The 18,282-nt window shown below is 54.1% G+C and overlaps 6 protein-coding genes across 6 annotated transcripts; 3 read left to right on the top strand and 3 right to left on the bottom strand.

Moving 5' to 3' along the window:
* Positions 1-915: 915 nt before the first annotated feature.
* Positions 916-2,689, top strand: SPBR_02615 (histone-lysine N-methyltransferase, H3 lysine-79 specific; the record flags this gene model as incomplete). The annotated part of the gene is made up of 2 exons (XM_040760918.1): positions 916-1,670; positions 1,759-2,689. The coding sequence occupies 2 exons, from the start codon at positions 916-918 to the stop codon at positions 2,687-2,689; spliced, it is 1,686 nt and encodes a 561-aa protein (XP_040620704.1).
* Positions 2,690-2,959: 270 nt separating this feature from the next.
* Positions 2,960-3,700, bottom strand: SPBR_03203 (uncharacterized protein; the record flags this gene model as incomplete). Its single annotated transcript, XM_040761506.1, has 3 exons — positions 2,960-3,133; positions 3,205-3,545; positions 3,616-3,700. 3 exons carry the CDS (start codon positions 3,698-3,700, stop codon positions 2,960-2,962), a joined length of 600 nt encoding a protein of 199 aa, XP_040620703.1.
* A 445-nt stretch (positions 3,701-4,145) lies between these two features.
* Positions 4,146-6,942, top strand: SPBR_02318 (uncharacterized protein; the record flags this gene model as incomplete). Its single annotated transcript, XM_040760621.1, has 5 exons — positions 4,146-4,561; positions 4,644-5,140; positions 5,224-6,466; positions 6,529-6,610; positions 6,721-6,942. 5 exons carry the CDS (start codon positions 4,146-4,148, stop codon positions 6,940-6,942), a joined length of 2,460 nt encoding a protein of 819 aa, XP_040620702.1.
* A 647-nt stretch (positions 6,943-7,589) lies between these two features.
* Positions 7,590-9,875, bottom strand: SPBR_02431 (fha domain containing protein; the record flags this gene model as incomplete). The annotated part of the gene is made up of 3 exons (XM_040760734.1): positions 7,590-8,331; positions 8,662-9,275; positions 9,333-9,875. The coding sequence occupies 3 exons, from the start codon at positions 9,873-9,875 to the stop codon at positions 7,590-7,592; spliced, it is 1,899 nt and encodes a 632-aa protein (XP_040620701.1).
* Positions 9,876-12,253: 2,378 nt separating this feature from the next.
* SPBR_02605 (mitochondrial processing peptidase) lies at positions 12,254-14,041 on the top strand (the record flags this gene model as incomplete). The annotated part of the gene is made up of 1 exon (XM_040760908.1): positions 12,254-14,041. The coding sequence occupies one exon, from the start codon at positions 12,254-12,256 to the stop codon at positions 14,039-14,041; it is 1,788 nt and encodes a 595-aa protein (XP_040620700.1).
* A 680-nt stretch (positions 14,042-14,721) lies between these two features.
* Positions 14,722-17,849, bottom strand: SPBR_02273 (uncharacterized protein; the record flags this gene model as incomplete). The annotated part of the gene is made up of 3 exons (XM_040760576.1): positions 14,722-14,955; positions 15,402-15,601; positions 15,671-17,849. 3 exons carry the CDS (start codon positions 17,847-17,849, stop codon positions 14,722-14,724), a joined length of 2,613 nt encoding a protein of 870 aa, XP_040620699.1.
* Between the last annotated feature and the right edge of the window lie 433 nt (positions 17,850-18,282).

Below are 18,282 nucleotides of genomic sequence, written 5' to 3'. Positions count from 1 at the left end.
GTGTTTTCTTTATTGAGTGAGACAGTTGTGCCTAGAGAATACCCACTCTCTCTCACACACATATATATTCATACATATATATTCATACATATATATTTATATATATATATATATATTTATATATATATTAATTCCAGCGGTTCATGATAACGACCAAAGAAAACGGCGTATAGTATGTACAGTCATAGTATGTGCGGCTGTTCGAGATGTTGTTTTTTGGGGAGGAAGCATCACGTGCTCAATCAATCTGGACTTGGTTCAGGAACGCAGCCTTAGGTGTGGTCCCTGTCCCAACTCAGACACTGATCATAAACAGGCTCAGGGTGCGTTTATGTTTTGCCACTGAGAGCGGCTACCAATTGTCATCCAGCGCTCCGTTAATTGGGTGACGTTAGATGTGGCGCCCCATATTAGCGGGGATGAACTTTCCCTGGCGGGTGGGGTGGCAATTGCGCCGGTACTGGCCGTCGTTCGCTTTTCTGCAGACTAGGAATATGGCGCGCGTGCGCGCGTTCAGGCCCCTGCAGCAACTGCCTGCCAGTCCCCAAGCAAAGCGCCTTTTGTTTGCCTTTCCTCGTCTACCCACAGTCGCACTTCGTCCCGAAAATCCATCGTCCTGTCAGATTCAACTCACTTTCAGTCTTTTGGATTATTCGTGTTTTGCATAGCATATTCACTCATTTTCACTTTTGAACTATTATAGCATTCTTTTGGAAGTCTTTTAGGACGCCAATTTTACGACGTGCATCTGGAGTCTATTTGAAGCACGTTTCTTGGAAGACCATCGGTTTGCGCCGCACACGACCGATACTCAACAGCTTCACTGAACCCCCTTCGCGGCCAGTCGAACCTCTACCGACCCCCTCCCCCTCCTATTGAAGTCACGAGGCACGCACATCGAAAATACCGTTTCCGATGGGTATCCTTGACCAGAAGCCCCGGTTCAAGGTCACAGCGCCAAAAATCCGTCGTGTTGTTAAGCAGATACCGGTCGAACCGAGGCCAGCGATGCCATCTCGCAGCACAGGTTCTGCACCCCCAACGATTAGCAGAAGCAGTACTAGCCAGAGCTCTCGACCCGTTGTTGCTGGCGGCGGCAGCGCGCGGAGCAGCGAGACCCTGTCCGCGTCACCACGCACGTCAACCTCACCAACCAACCGTAACCGCGCCAGCCAGTCACCCTTGCGGGGCTCCGGCAGCCGGAATGGCGGCGACCGCAAACGCAAGCTGGCGAGCCGACCAGCGCACCGGGCCTCACCAGCCGTCAGTGACCGTATCGAGTTTGGTAACGACTCCGACACAGACGATGACGACTGGGAAGCGACACTGCACGAGCGGGAGCACCGGAAACGGAAACGGGTGGACGCAAACCAACGGGTAGACCTTGACCGCCAACTGGTACACCCAGTCCTCTTGGAAACACTGCCGAAGAGCAAGGAGGATGAAAAGGCGAAGGCCGACGCGGAAGAAGGCTTGGACAAGGAAACCGGGGCCAAAGACAGCGTAAAGAAGGCAGAGAAGGTCGAAGGTGGGCGCGATCTCAGGAGACTGAAGATCATTCACGCCAAAGATGTCGCGTCGATTGCGTTGAAATGCGTCCCGGTTCTCGGCGCTTCGGAGGACGAGGTTTCGGTGGAGTTGCAATACCCAGGGTCGCGACACAGAGAAAGGTATTGATTTCTTGTTCGACCGACAACGGCATGCAGGATATGATTTGCGCTTCCATATGATGGCTAACTTTTTTTTTCGGTTATATAGTTACGAGCTGGTCTGGGGAAAAGACAAGATCGACGCGGTGAAGGATATCAAGACGACTATCAAACACATTACCGAAGTCTATTTTACAGACGAACAAGCCGCTCCGTTCACCGACAGCACGACAGGAATCATCCGCCAGATTGAGCGGGCATCGAGTGATGCGGTCAAGGACGTTAAAATGTTCAAGTCTGCACTGGATGACTTCAACAAACGGTTGCTCGCATTGCACGACGACGGCTCAATAGCTGCCAACCTCGCCAAGAGACACGACCTCCCCAGACACTTTGTTGCATTTGTCCTCGATCAAGTGTATGATCGCACCGTTGCGCCAAAAGTCGAACTCCTCCGCAAATACGAGAACGGTTCCGATAACGTGTATGGCGAGCTCTTGCACCCATTCATTACCGACATTCTCGTGGACAGACTCCAGATGACCTCGGGCCAGGTGTTTGTCGATCTCGGATCCGGTGTGGGCAATGTTGTCCTGCAGGCTGCGTTGGAGATCGGCTGTGAGAGCTGGGGTTGCGAGATGATGGAGAACGCCTGCAATTTGGCCGACGAACAGAAGAAGGAGTTTTCTGAGCGGTGTCGGCTGTGGGGCATTGCGCCGGGCAAAGTCCGTCTCGAGCGAGGCGATTTCCGCCAAAATACGGCCATCTTGGAAGCATTAAAGAGGGCTGACGTTGTTCTTGTCAACAACCAAGCGTTCACGTCGCAGCTAAACGACGACTTGGTACGGATGTTTCTTGATTTCAAGTCCGGTTGCAAAATCGTGTCGCTTAAGAGCTTTGTGCACGATCACAAGAGTGCTTCGCATAACATCAACGACGTCGGAAGCGCCATTCTGGAGGTCGAGACACTGACATATCCTGAGGAGTTTGTCAGCTGGACGGGTGCGGCGGGCACGTTTTGCATATCGACTCGTCAGTGATGATGTCGCCATGCATAAATCTGGATGGGTGACTCCTGTGCATCGGAATTAGAATGTTGCTTTTGGTATATATGTATTATTGGATTATTTATTTTCTCGGTAGCGTTGGGTATCGGTTGGGCAGGGAGCTGAAGGCCATGAAAGGGAAACGAAGGATACTTCGTTTTGGGGGGCTGAGGGTAGACAGCACAAAGGCGCAGGATATCTCACCATTGGGAAATACCAACACACTGTAGGTAGAAGCTGGACACACGGCCTTGGCAACTCTCGTCAAGGGCTTTTAGCAATGAATGGCTCATTGGCAAGATTCATAGCCTCTGCTTCTTGGCCCATCCTCCGCATCCAGCGGTCGACAAGGTCTTTGTTTTCCTTTTTTATTTTATCCCGCTGCTGCTCCGCGATATTGAGCTGCAGGTTTAGGGCAATCAGTTCATCTTGCACGTCCTGGAGTGGACACCGTCAGCACTGAAACTACGGCTCATCCTTGCAAAAACAAAGTGCCGGAGTGACCTTACCTCGACGAGCTTTGACTTGCCGCGTAGCTCCTCGTCCCTGTCTCGCACTTTTATTTGAAGAGCGTTGCGTTCAGCCGTGAGGGCTCGAATATTTCGTGTGTCGTTTCGAGATTTCGTACGTAGACTCTCAAGCTCCTCCTCTGCCGCTTTCAGGCGTGACTGAAACTTCCCTTGCGAGCGCAAAGCCTCTGCAAGATCAACTCGAAGCTGAGCGTCGGGAGTTCCGGTACCCACGTCCAGATCATCACGACGTTCTTTCGAAGGAAGGGCAGTGCCGGAGGAAGATCGTAGGAGCTCGTTCTCAGCCTGCAATGTGGCCACCTGGTCTTGCAACGAAGAGCCTGTACGATTCAAAGTTTCACATAGTTAGCAAGGCAAAGGGCACGATAGAGCTGTCATGGCCCGACTCACAAGCTGCAATAAGCAAGCTGTTTGCAGGATCCGTCGCATCGGCAGCCTCGATCGAGGCCAGGTACTCGTCGCGCCAGTTTGGCATTGCGGCGGCTATTCTCTTCTGAAGTGAAAACGTTGAATCAGGGGGTCCGTAGCGAACACCGATTCTCTATGCCGACAATAAGAGAACGGTTTGGTTTTCGAACCTCGCGGCCAAATCGGAACGTCGATGAAGTTGTCGTTGCAGGCTGAGAGATTGGATGGACTTAGTGGCAGCGTATTAGTGGACGGCTGAGCTGCGACATGGTCATACCCCTCACTGACGCCTGCTGGGGCAATCCCACCCCTGTGATTTGCCTGCACGTGCCACTAAAGATCGAGCTCCAGGGGTGGATCACTGTTGGGTGAGGTACCTGCTCAGCCTTGGTGTCTTCGTCCAACCAAGTTTCGGTTGCACCAGGCAGCTGTCGTAATCAATCGCATTCGTCGAACATCGACAACTCCAACGACCGACAGCACCGAACCCCGTCATGGGACAATGAGCCGCGATGGATACGACACACCCCACCGCAGGCTGGGAGCAGGTCGGCGATAGCTTCTATCGAAAAGTGCAGCTCTACACCGCCGTCTTCGACCGCGATCGGGACCTCGACAACTATGTAGTATCCGGCGCACCGTATTCCGGAGCCATCGCACTCTGCCGTGACGATAGCAAGGTTGTAGTCTACAGGGGTGGCCAGTCCGCTAAACCGACGATCGACATCTACAGTTCGGCCGGCAAGCCCATCAGGAGCATCAGCTGGGATAAGGTGTCCGAGATCCGGGGTCTAGGCTGGTCCGAAGACGAGAAGCTCCTTATCGTCACGAAAGACGGAACAGTTCGGTGTTATGTCGACCTACAAGGAGAGTTCTCGCAGTTCTCATTGGGAAATGGCGCCGAGGAATTCGGTGTAGAATCGTGCCGGTATGTGAAGTTGCTACGAATTTTTTAGGTGCTCTCCACGAGCCACGAGCCATTCTTTTGTTGCTAACATTGAATGCACCAGCTTCTACGACTCGGGCCTGGTTGCCTTACTTTCAAACAACACCCTCATCACCGTGGGCTCATACGACGAGCCTAGGCCAAAAGTCCTTGCTTCGTGCCCCGAGGGCAGGGTGCATTCATGGGCCTTGATCCCTCCGAACCACACGCTCTCCCGGTCCGTCGAAGCACTGCTCAGCATCGACCAGACGATATACGTGGTAGATCCCATCGAATGTGAAGACCGCTTTCTCGATGTCGGTCCATTTGCACACGTCAGCGTCTCGCCAAACGGCAAGTTTGTCGGGCTCTACACGGAGACGGGTGCCTTGCACGTCGTCACAAGCGATTTCCAGACGCGGCTAAGCGAGCACCGTTCAAAGTCCAAGATCCCTCCTAAGTATCTGCAGTGGTGTGGCAATGATGCCGTCGTCATCGCATGGGAGGACGAGGTGCACATTATCGGGCCAGGTGGCTCGATCGCTAAGTTCTACTACGATTCTAGAATCCACGTCATCCAGGGTGAGTTGAGGTGCTCGAAACTTCGCAGAACACGGACACTCTGCCGCGTGAGCTTGCCAATCCTGATTTGCTGACCGGCGTAGACATTGATGGCGTACGGGTGGTCACAAATACTGTCTGTGAATTTCTACAAAAGGTTCCGGACGTCACAGAGGAGGTCTTCCGCTTTGGCGCGGAGTCACCGGCGTCCATCCTCCTTGACGCTGTTCAGCAGCTTGAGATGCAATCACCCAAGGCAGATGACAACATCCAGCTCATCCGCCCAAATCTCACAGAGGCTGTGGACAACTGTGTCAATGCCTCGGGACAAGAATACAACGTGTACTGGCAGAAGCAGCTGCTGAAAGCTGCTTCTTTTGGCAAGTCTGTCCTTGACATTTACAACAGTGATGACTTTGTTGACATGTGCGACACGCTGCGCGTTCTCAATGCCGTGCGGTTTTACGAGATCGGCCTTCCGCTTTCCTACGATCAGTACCAGCGCCTCGGCCCAGACAGCCTAATTGCGCGCCTCCTGAGTCGCCATGAGTATCTATTAGCATTGCGCATTGCGGGCTACCTTCACCTGCCCACCGACAAAATCTACGTCCACTGGGCTTGCGCCAAGGTCCGCACCGGGTCAGAACCTGACGAGGCTCTTTGCCAAATTATAGTCGATCGTCTTGCTGGAAAACCCGGCATTTCATTCGAAGAAATTGCGCGAGCGGCCTACGATGAAGGTCGGGGCCACCTGGCAACAAAGTTGCTTAACCACGAACCTCGTGCCGGCCGGCAAGTTCCGCTGCTGTTGAGCATGGAAGAAGATGAGCTGGCACTGGACAAGGCTATTGAATCCGGCGATACAGACTTGACGTACTTTGTCATTGATCAGATGCGGCGCAAGCTGCCGCTCGCCGCTTTCTTCCATTCTATCAATAGCCGGCCGGTTGCAACGGCCTTGGTCGAGTCGGCAGCGACCCGCGATGGCGACAATACGCTCCTGAAGGATATGTACTACCAGGACGACAGGAGACTAAGCGGCGCGTCCGTTTTCATTCGAGAGGCTCTTCGGCAGCCAGATAGCCGAACTGCGTCCGACAAGCTCGTGCTCGCGGCGAAGTTACTGGCCGACAACCAAAGGGAGAGCGCATTCGAGCTAGGCGCACTCAAGGAAGCGACAACGCTGCTCAGGATGCAAGAGGCCTTTGACCGCGATCTCACAGATTCCTTCACAGGCTTGAGTGTGAACGAGACAATGTTCAAGCTGATTCGGCTGGGTTATCACGGCCGAGCCAAGAAGCTGCAGAGCGAGTTTCACGTCCCCGAGCGTGTGGCCTGGTGGATCCGGTACGCATCACAGACGGCTGTGCATTTTTTTGTGTTCCCTGTGTCTAACATTTTTTTTTTAGACTTCGTGCCCTTGTGGCGAAACGTGACTGGAACGAGATCGAAGACATAGCCAAGGCCAAGAAAAGCCCCATTGGTTGGGAGGTAAGCCGAACACTTTGCTGGGAATAGATGCGTCCTATCCTGATGTCCAATGCGCGACCGATCGCTGACAGTTTGTCCCATTGCAGCCATTCTATAACCTTGTCCTCCAGGCAGGCAACGCTCGTGTAGCAGCCATCTTTGTGCCCAAATGCGCTGGCCTGGAGCCTGGCGCCGCCATTTCCATGTACGAGAAGTGCGGTATGAAGGTCAAGGCTGCCCAAGAGGCCGTCAAGGCCAAGGATGCCGAAGCATGGAAACGGCTTCTAGAATCAGCCGGCCGGGGAACAGCGGAAGGACAAGAGATCGAGCAATTGGGCCATGGGCGTTTCTAAGGAGTAGCGGAGTGGTCGAGTCCGAAGACGCTCTGAGCTGACTTGGATTTTGTGTTTCTTTAATTTGATTTGGAGACCTTGGACGTATTTATATTTTATAAGCCTTGTCAATTGTATAAAAGTGTCATGAGAATTAGCATTTGGCTATGAAAGGTTCGTTCCCAGGTCATATCATGCGCGATAGGTAATGATGTTCCATGAATGGGTGTATGTAGACACAAAGTTGGTTAATAAAGGCAATAATATATAGGGTGCCGTCTTCGGAAAAAAGCGAATGGTATTTCTCAAAACGCCAATGCAAGAGAATGAAAAGTGCAGTTACAAAAAATGAAATGAGATATCATCCCCATGGATCCAAGCACAATGCCAATCTCTCGATTTCTCTGGACTGCGTCTCAAAGGTAAACGAAGGGATAGACAGACACGCCAAAATATGGATAACAAAAAGAAATATAGGCACGGGTAGGTGGTGGATAAGGCGATGCCAAAGATAAAATCTAGGACGAGCGTGGGGTGTGCTTGGAGGCCTGATCTGGTGCTGTCATTTGCCAAGCAGCACGTCCAAAAAAACCCAAAATGAAAGAGGTCGAGGAACAATGCGGATGCTGTATTCGCTAACAAAAAAATGGAAGAAAAAGGAACAAAAACTAGGTGCGAAATTGGCCAGAGATCTCCGCTGCAGCTGTGTCCAGACTGCGCATCTCACCTCGCCGACTGTCGGTACTCGCGCGGCTGCTGCCTATCCTAATGCCGCTGCCATCGAACACCCAAGGCCCGGCGTCGTTCCGAGGTGTGATGGGGCCCTCGTGGCCTACAGGTGCAATGTGGCGCTCGGTAGGAGAAGGCGTTCGTTCATTATTGATTCCGTTGCCGTTCACAGACACTGTCGGCGGCGCGTTAGCGATGCTGCTGGTCGAGGGAAATCGGCTCCCGGAAGGAATCGGCACCGGGTGAGATGTGGCGTGAGAGACGTGGCTCTCTGTCACGGGCTCTGGCTCGTCCTCATGTTGCTGTTGCTCGACCAGCAATTGTCGCTGTAGCCGTGAATCGAGCTCCCGACGTTCGTTCCGTTGCTGCTGCTGCTGCTGCTGGGCAAGAGCCGCCGGTCCGGTGCTTGTTGTCTCGTCAATATCTTCCATGACCGAGTCCACCTGCATGGTCGTGTCACCAATGTCAGCAGCCGCGGCGCTGGCGGACAACGCACCAGCCCGTTGATCGCTGGGCATTCGGGGCTTGACATGGTGGGCAGAGGCATCATTTGAACGAGCGTTGTTCGCACCGGCGACAACGCTCTCTTCTTCCTCGATGTCCATCGTCTCCCATTCCTCTGGCGGGTCTTCTACGTCGGCCTCAAGATCGACAGCGGCACGGCAGTTGGGGCAAATAAAGCTTGGATACTGTGGTGATTCCAGAAGAGCGCGAATGCACTTGTAGTGCCAGGTATGTGAGCATGGTGCCACGAACAAGCTCTGACACGGCTATATGTAACAACAGTGTTAGAATATGACAGCAGAAGAAGCGCATAATATGTACCAATTCGGGTGGAAGGGAAGGGAACATACAGCAATAGAGTTCAAACATATCGAACAATCTTGCGATGACTGTTTCGAGCCGTCTCCTTCGGGCTTGGTCATGTTCCGCAGGCGTTTATGCGTTTGGACACTGGGCAAGACGTTAGTTTAACTTTGTAGCCACAAGAACGAGAAGGGGGTGTCATACTTGAAGGCATTTAGTTTGTTTTGCCATCCGCGGTTCAATTCCACGCGCATCTTAACGCAGCGGAAGATCATCTCTTCACCGCCTTTGAAGTCAATTCCCAGCTGGACAATATCACCGTCGTTGACGGGAAAGGGTTTGCTCTCGGTGCCCGGCTGGCTAAGCCGGATATGGTTCAGGAATGTGCCGCTGGAGCTCTTCACGTCCTTGATGTACCAGCGGTTGTTTTCGTACCAAAACTCGCAGTGCCGCCGGCTGACGACCTTGGACTTGAAGCCCACGTGTGCAGCGGAGGGCACATTGGCGCTGACGTTTGGTTGGCTGTCACGCTCCGAATAACGCCCGACGCGAATCAGCTCCTTGCCTGTCGGCAGTGTGCGTGACATAGGCGCAAACTTAAGCGACGGTCTTGTAGCACGGGGATCGTAAAACGTCGAGAACCGGATCGAGGGCAGGCTTTCGATGTTAACGCCGTTGGCAGCGCCGGGCTCGGTAGCCGAACGTGACCGAGTCATGACGTTAGCAGTCGGTGTCGTTTGAGGGGCGACAGAGGGTGCCATGGCGGCGGCAGAAGACAGCGAGGCGGCAGCGGGGCTGTTGGTGGTCGTAGACGCAGACTGAAGGTCAGAACAGTAGGCAGCCTGTAGGGACGATACAGCGGCACTTGTGGGAACCGTAGCAGATGCAGTAGTGGACGCGCCGGGTTGGTTGTCCGCCGGGGCCCGGGACCCGGATTGGGGTGCAGCGGCGTCGCTGGCCACTGACTGCGACGAGTTGGTCGATGTGATGCTGAGCGGGTGCAAGACCGCAGGGGCGAGACACAGACCAGGATCGACCGCCGATGCTATCACGGTAGCCGAAGAGGTGGACGAGGTCGGTGCAGCCGCGGCAGACTGGGTCTGACGGAGCGGATACGTCTCGGAGTGCCCGAGGCCACCGCTTGCAGTCGATGGTGACGATGGCGAAGGCTGATTTAAGTGGTTGGCAGCGTTGCCAGTGCCAGCGGTGGTGTTACCACTGCCCGTGCTCGAAGCACCTGTAGAGCTGTGTTCGCGGTTCAGCAAGTGACTCTGGGTGTAGTTGCGCAGATAGCTGAGGCCGCGAAGCCGACTGGTTCGCGAGGTCGGCGACGCAGGCGTCGTTGTTGAAACAGCGTGGAGACCCGGAGAAGAGGGCGAGGGCGCAGGCGCAGGCGCTGGTATTGATTGAGTAAACATGGAGAAGGAAGGAGGGGAAGAAGGGGAAAAGCGGAGGTGAGCAAGACGGGATCACCACGACAAAGCAGGAGCGGACGCCTTGACGGTGGGACGGCGGAAAGAGATGGGCAGTGGTGGGCTTTAGGGGGAAGGAAGAGGGAGAGGGGAGGCGGGACAATAGGCACAACTGCAGACTGGTTGGATTTCGGGGGTGGCTGATGGCACTTGTAATGACTAAGTAGTAGTGGCCGAATAGCAGTCAACGAGTACAATGCTGAGAAAGGACTGAGACAAAGCTGAGAAACAACCAGGGACGGCGGCAACGACGGCGGCGGCGGCGGCGGTAATTACAGGCAAAGGCCTCAGCGCAATTACCAACCCTCCAATATGCTATAGTTCACCTTCAAATTCGGAAAGGCTGCGAGTGTCGTGGTTAAGTCAGGGTGTGCACGTGATTATTCACGTGGTAGTGACTTTGCGAGTCAATTTATTGCGAAATGAACGACGTCGGGTGCAACAGAGGAGGAAAGCTGGAGGAGGAAGAGAGGCAGGGATAATAGAAAGGCTTTGAAATGGCCGCGATGAGGAGGAGAAAAGAACAGGGCAACGTCAGGAACAGGAGGGCCGGTTCGAGTCGTGAAAGAAAAGGGGCCACAGGCTCGCCAACGCAGGGGACGTCGTTTTTAGCGTTCCGCCTTGGTTATGCAGCTGTGGCGGCTGTCAAAGCAGTGACAATGCACCGGGTCGAGTGTCAGATTGTCGAGGCTTAAGTCGAGGTTTGACCCGAAGTTCATCGTTTGTCGTTGTTGTTTGTCAACATCGGTGTTTGCAACACAAACGAAAGATCCCAGGCTGCGGAACAGACTATATCTACTACGGGGCATGGCATTGCAAAAACGAAACGTCCGCATGGTACGGCACTCTGGGCACTTGGTTGCCTGTGTCTCGCGCACCGGAGGGTCTCGTTTGCATGTCCAGTGTTTTTCTCCTGTCCTGTCCTGTCAAAACTGGCTTTGTGCCTACGACGTAACAAGTGCGGAGCAAGCAAGGAAGGCGAGTGCACCAGAGGGGTAAGTCACGCGGAACGTTCAGCGTTCAGCTTTTTTGGGAGAACGAACACCGGGCGTCTTGGCTCCTTAGGACTTTGTGTGGGTGCGTGCCAAGCTGTCGCCACGCGCGCATTCCTCGCAGTTTGCCCACGACGGTTGACCAGCAGCAAGCACTGTTGGAGTTCTCGCGGCCAGGCCCTGGCCTGATTTTAGACGCAAATATGTGTAATTAACCCATGCCAGGCATGGCAATTGGTGCTGGGGCCAATGCCACTAGCGAAGTCAATAGCGGCTAACCAGGTCCCGTATTGAGGAGACACCGAATATTATGCACTTGGAGGCAAATTTGAGGTGGAAGACGCCGGACAAGAGACCGAAATCGCTACCGTGAAAAATGGAAAGCACTAGCAAAGCGGCGAGAACGAACAAAATAATCTGACAGACGATGGAGACAAAGGTAAAGTAATCGCTAAGCCCGTCGCCGCTGCTAAAGATGGAGCCTGGCAATAGGTAGGAATAGGCTGAAGCCGAAGATACCGCGTGGGCTTGTCATCTTGCCAGACTCTAAACACATGATCTGCACAGAATTGCACATTTGCCATTGTGTTTCGCAGGGCAGAGAATGATGTATGCTTCATCCCTCCATCCTACGCCTTATGCATGGTGACGGACGGCACATGACATCCCGCAACCTGGCAGGCCGCAAGGGGACTATGAACTGTGCCTTGTCTGCTGTCTATTACTGTACATTCCCATATTGAGAAAGGTACACAAAAAACGTCCCTAGTATGTTGCTAGGCAGTATCGCCTGAAGGAGTTTGAGAAAAAGCCGTATATGCCATGTATCAAATGTGGTTTAGCAAACCGCTGTAAGCTAACATTCGTATATGTTGTACTTCGTAGAACTTGGCCTATTAAAGACGAAATTCTGTAATCGCTTACTCTTGTCTTATTAGAAAAGAAATGTTTCAAACTTTGAATCGTTACAGGAATCCCGTGTAAAAGGGTATCTTTAACCATTTGTTTAAACGCTCACGTGACTGTTTTCTGCTAATGTGCCTGATGGCTGTTATCGCTTATCGCCGATGACCTCGCCTACCATTGAGGAAATTTCACAAGTGGCTGCCGACCGGTCCCGCCGTCAGTACGAGACCGACCGTGGCGATATACAAGGACACTTCGCGGGCTTTTGAAACTTGTCATATGTCTCCAGGACAGTGATGGTCGCCTGCCGTATTCCCTTTCACACTCTTGCTCACTATTGCATGCCTTCCGCCTAACCACATTCTCCGTTCGTCCTTCCCCTTCTCCTCGACGATCTTCATTCACTCTTAAATCACGGTCTTCACAATGTTGCGCTCGTCAATACCGCACATCGTCGGCCGTGCGCGGCGGCCGCTCAAGACCACAGTCTTTGGGGCAACCGTCAGACGCATCGCTGCTACCACACCCACCTTACAGCAGAGACAGTCTTTCGCCTCGGTTGTCCCGCCACGGGCTCAGGATCCGACGAAGCTTGACGAGATTACCACCCTCCCCAATGGTATCCGAGTCGCCTCCGAGGCGCTGCCCGACGCATTTTCGGGCGTTGGTGTCTACATTGATGCCGGTTCGCGGTATGAGAACGAGTATCTGCGCGGTGCTAGCCACATCATGGATCGTCTTGCCTTCAAGTCCACCAACAAGCGCTCTGCCGACGACATGCTCGAGGCTGTCGAAAGTCTCGGAGGCAACATCCAGTGTGCGTCGTCTCGCGAATCCATGATGTACCAGGCTGCCACCTTTAACTCGGCCATCCCTACCGCCACTGAGCTCCTCGCCGAGACAATTCGCAACCCACTCATGACCAACGACGAGGTGGCCCAGCAGCTAGAAACGGCCGCGTACGAAGTCAAGGAGATCTGGGCCAAGCCTGAGCTGATTCTGCCCGAGCTGGTACACATGGCCGCCTTCAAGGACAACACCCTCGGGAACCCGCTGCTGTGCCCAGAGGAGCGTCTTGGTGCCATTGACGGCAACGTCATCCGTGCCTACCGCGAGGCTTTCTACCAGCCTGAGCGCATGGTCGTTGCGTTTGCAGGCATCTCACACGAGGAGTCTGTGCGCCTGGCTGTGCAGCATTTTGGGGACATGAAGCCTACCGAGCCGATCTCCACAGAAGTTGATGCCACTGCGTCAGTCGACGAGAGCGACCGCGCGTCGATAATATCCTCCTCCTCTTCCTCGTCCACATCCACATCCGCATCCACCGCCACATCGTCCGTCAGCTCTGCTGCCATCAGCCAACCCTCTAAGCTCCTCTCCAAGATTCCCTTTTTCAAGAATATCTCCACGTCAGCACCGCAAAACGCCTCTGTGCTCTCCTCCGTCCCATCGACGACCTCCCTAAATGTCTCCGCTGCACACTACACTGGCGGCTTCCTGTCATTGCCACCCCAGCCGCCACCGCTGAACCCCAACTTGCCCACATTTACGCACATCCAGCTTGCCTTTGAGGGCCTCCCGATCTCGTCCGACGATATCTACGCCCTCGCCACGCTGCAGACACTCCTTGGTGGCGGCGGCTCCTTCTCGGCCGGTGGACCTGGCAAGGGTATGTACAGCCGCTTGTACACCAACGTGCTCAACCAGTATGGCTGGGTCGAGTCGTGCATTGCCTTCAACCACTCCTACGCCGACAGTGGCCTCTTTGGCATTGCCGCCTCCTGCTACCCAGGCCGCACTGCCCAGATGCTTGAGGTCATGTGTCGCGAGCTCCGCTCGCTCTCTCTCGACAATGGCTTCAGCGCCCTGGGCCAGGCCGAGGTCAACCGCGCCAAGAACCAACTGCGGTCGAGCCTTTTGATGAACCTCGAGAGCCGCATGGTCGAGCTCGAGGACCTGGGCCGCCAAGTGCAGATTCACGGCCACAAAATCCCTGTTCACGAGATGGTGCGCCGCATAAACAGCCTCACTGTTGCGGACCTGCGCCGCGTGGCCCGGATCGTCGTCCAGGGCATGGTCGAGAACCCGGGCCGTGGCAGTGGTGCCCCTACAGTCGTGCTCCAGGAGGCCGAAGTGGCCGGCACCGGCGCGAAGCAGATGCAGTGGGAGGAGATCCAAGACATCATTTACCGGTGGCAGCTGGGTAAGAGATGAGATATGTTGAGGGCAGACAAAACTGACAGAAAAGAGAGGGAAAAAAGGAACGATCATAAATGTTGCAGAGTGAAGAAATCATAGAAGCAAGTGTTTGATGTATTCATTTTCTTGCCTTGGGTCATGCTTTATGGACGATGGATGCTTTCGGTCGGCAACTGCTTTCGTGCTATTCATTATCATCGATAGGCGTTTGGATTTTACACTCCCCTATGTATTTGGTTTGGCGATGGCTTCTAAGGTAATGTATATAAAGAGAGTTGATGACACATAAAAAAATATCACTACCCCTATTCTGACTATATCTCTGTTACGTATTTTAAGTCGACGGCCTCCTTTCAAGTTCGAATGTAAACTGAAATAAAATAAAATCTAAATAAATTCGAATAGGGATATAATAAAACACAAACCGACGCATCTCTCAATGTTGAACGCCCAGCCTCCCATCTACGCAAATAATAGAACAAGCGTATCCAGTCGGCTCAACCTTCTCAGGCCTAATATAGGAACACACCTGAGAGACTTGGAACCAATGGGCTATAAGAAAGACAGAAGAAAAGTCGAGCGGGAGTGACTCCTGTTCAAAGTCTAACAAAACAACACACCAAAAAGGACCATACGAACAACTCCCAGGCTAAGTATGGCTGCACTGCATTTGCAGTTTCACAACCATGTCTTCGCTACAGTCTGGAGCGTACCGCTTCTAGTCTGTACTTGACGTCTTTGAGTGCCTTAGTTACCGGTTTCCAGTCGTCAAACTGCTTGACCAACTCGGCCGTCTCGGCGTGCAGTTCCGTCTTGACAAAGTCTTCTTCGAGGAGGCCACGCATAATCCACGGCAAGTGATACGGGTTCGGGTTGGTCAAGCTGCCATGTTTGGCAATTTCACAAACGGGCTTGCTGACACTAGCGGTCTCGAGACAGTGAGAGACAGCGAGGCTATTCAGACGCACTGTTAGTCATTAAACATAGTAGACACTCGAGTAGAATAAAGACATACTCGTAAACTTGCGAGTCGTCATAGAGACGGGAATGACCTTCCCCAGAGTAAAGGCTGCCAGCCAACGGGACAGACAACTCTCGGATCAGGCCATGGTCCGATACGCCAAGGTTACGGAGCTTGCAGGCGAAACCGACAAGATGGGCAATGCTGCAATCACATGGTTAGTAAAATAGTATAAAGTATTTACCGAAGACGGAGTTAGGTGGTGGCTTACAAGTCGGGCGCATGAATTCGGCCGTCAATAAAAACCGCGCGATATACGTACGGGTGGTGGACGGGCGAGTATATCGCAGACTGTAACTTGGTTAGAGACCAATTTGGGCGGGTAAAACTTGCAAATGCGATCCGAATACTAACCTCTAGGGGCACGACCTGGTCGTCGATGCTTCCAACAAAGGTCACCCGTACGCCGTAATTCAGAGCCGTCTTAAGCGAGTGCTCGTATCGTTTTGATACATCGCTTTCTGGGTTGGCAAAGTCCCAAAGCTCACTTGCAGAGCCCATGAGGATGCCGAGGCCTGCCTTGTAGTCCGGGAATGGCCCAAGCGAGACGCCCGCTGAAGAGTGAACGTATTAGCAATTATAAACAGCACAAAATCATCTGGGTAACAGTGGGAGAAACTCACCCATGGCACAAACACCAATACGTGCTTTGGTCACGATACCCATGTCGATCAACTTCTCTAGAAGTATAAAACTAACCGGCACGCCCTGCGAGTGGCAGGCAAGGACAACCAGGTCGGCGTTCCGGATGTGATCGATCCAGTTGAGAAGCAGCTTCCACAAGTTGTCCACGCGATCGGCGATCTTGCCCTCGCCTTCGAGCGCAATCTTCTCAATCTCGCAGTCTTCGCACCCGTTGCGATCAGCCCAGCGCCGCACTGCCTCAGCGGCGTGGTTGACAAACCGAATCGACGTGCCCGTTGGTTGGCCGATCATGGGGCGCAAGTAGGCCGCTGGGAAAAGGCCGTGGACGCCGATGGCGACGGCCTTCTTCACCTTGGGGAGATCCTTGGACAAGAAAACATGATTGGCCGGTGCCTGTTGCGTCCGCAGCAGGAGCTGAGCAAGTTGCTTGAGAATAGACGGATTGTCCTTGAGACGGTATGTGCTCCGGAACGATGGGAACAGGAGATTCGGTGGCGGCGGTTTAGCGGGTGCCAACTGGCCCTTTGCCATGGAGCCAGAAGTGGAGGCAGCGCTGGAAGTAATCTGATGGTGTTTAGAGGGCAGTGGCAGAGACTCATTGCTCTTTGATGGAGTATGAATCTGGACTTCTTGCGCAGGGGATCCTGGGATGGAGGCTTCGTCGATTTCCATCGATTTCGGTCGCAATCGTTTGTTCTTCTTTGAGGAAGCGGCGGCAACAGCAGCAGCAGCAGCGATCGAAGCGGCATTCCTAGCAGCTTCCTTGACCGATGCCTCCTTGCTCAACCCGTCCTTCGTTGCTGCACCCTTCACGGGCACGTCCTTCATGGACGACGCCTTGGACGGGGTCTTATCGTTGCTCACCTTGAGACCCGAGACAGCTGGTTTAGGGTTTGCCTCCGATCGTTCGCCAATGATGGCAATCTCACCCTGGTCATTGGAGCCCGTCGACTCGGGTGATTTCCCCGTTGTTTTTCTCGCATCTCGCGACCAGAATGCCCAAGTTGAACCAACCGATCCTGTTGCCGTCGCTGGTCCAGATGCATTGTTTGCGCCTACGGTGCTTGATGCTGACGAAACCGTGGGGACCGGGATAGGTGCTGACGGGGCATCTTCCATGTCAACGTCTTGGGGCTGTGTGGTATCCGTACTTTCCGCTGTGGTACTCTTTTGGTCGCTCTCGCCGACTCTCCCAGCTTCTTGCGTCTTCGTCGTGGTTGGTGTGGTAGCATGTGCACTGTTCGGCCATAGGTAGGTCCACATGCCTCCTGACGTTGTTGGGCGTTCGACTGACTGTGGAGCCGGCGCGCCTTGTGGAGCCTCGGCGTGGGAAGTCGACGAAGCCTGGGAATCTTCGCTCTTTGGCATCTCTGGTGTTTGACGAGAAGAATCTTCGGCCACTGGTAGCTTTGCTTGCGCTGCCTCCTTCCGTCCCCAAGAGAACCAGCCTGCGGCTTGTGCTGGCGTTTGTGAAGTATCGACAGTTGGTGCGCCGTCGTCTTGTGTCGTATCCATGACGTCTGCTGCCGCAACAGGTTCCGTACTGTCCAGAGCGCTTGCCGACACATCGGATGCCAACTTCGATGCACCATTCCCTGTCGTGCCTTTGGCAGTCGCATGTGTCATTGCAGCCTCGGCGCGTCCGCTGCCCTGCATTGACGCCGCTCCGTTGCTTTTCGCAACACCGCTGGCCCCAGTTGACGTCGTCGTTGACGGTGTCCGAGATAACGCAGGTCCACTGGAATTTAGGTTGTCGTCCGGGCCATCGTCGCCGGCCTTCCGAGTGTCAAAACGACTCAAGTTGGACGTGGCACTGGGCTTCAACGTGCCGCCCAGGATCGTCTCGCGAGCAACTTGTGTCGACGCCGTGGACTTGCGCGGCCACGAGCTGTACCGGCTGCGATTCTTGTTGTTCGATTCTTTGAACGAAGCGTAGCGACTCGCATTGCTGGTACTCTCGGCGACGCTGGGCGCCATTGCGTCTGTTGGGCTGCGCGCCATCACCGAATCGGCGGAGGCATCGCTGGCCTGCGAGGCCGAGTTGGCTTGTGCAGGACTTGGCGTCGGCAGAGAGGACGAGGACGAGGATGTCGAGTCGGTTGGTGGAGGGGGATTGCCGTCTGAAGGAGCTGCTCGTGGGCGCTTCCGCGGACTCATTTGGGTGAGTGGTGATAATCGATGAGGGATCGAGTGGCCGAGCGAAAGGGAAGAGGATCGGAAAGAAATGGCGAGCAAGGTCGTTCGAGGAGACAGACGGTGAAGAAAAGACAAAACAACGAATACCTCGCAGCCGGTATTCGTGGGGTTGTTGTTTGTTTGTGCCGAGATCGTCGCTGCGTCGCCGCTCTATTTGATAATGCTATGTGTGGTCACTATGGTGCGAGACATAGGAAAGAGGGTAGCCTGCTCTCGCTGGCATTACGTAGTGGACAAAGACCTGGCATGCCTGGACAGGTGCTGCGTCGTATGGTTGGTCTCGACCCTGCCTAGCCTGCACGCACTGTAACTATTGGCTCCCGAGGCTTCATCCGCCACAGCCCTGGGCGGCTGGGCGGGTGTATGACCCAATCCCCTCTGGAATAGCGGACCC

Source organism: Sporothrix brasiliensis (assembly GCF_000820605.1).
Source record: "Sporothrix brasiliensis 5110 chromosome Unknown Cont17, whole genome shotgun sequence".
Lineage (NCBI taxonomy): Eukaryota > Fungi > Ascomycota > Sordariomycetes > Ophiostomatales > Ophiostomataceae > Sporothrix > Sporothrix brasiliensis.
This window is presented reverse-complemented; position numbering and strand designations above follow the sequence as displayed.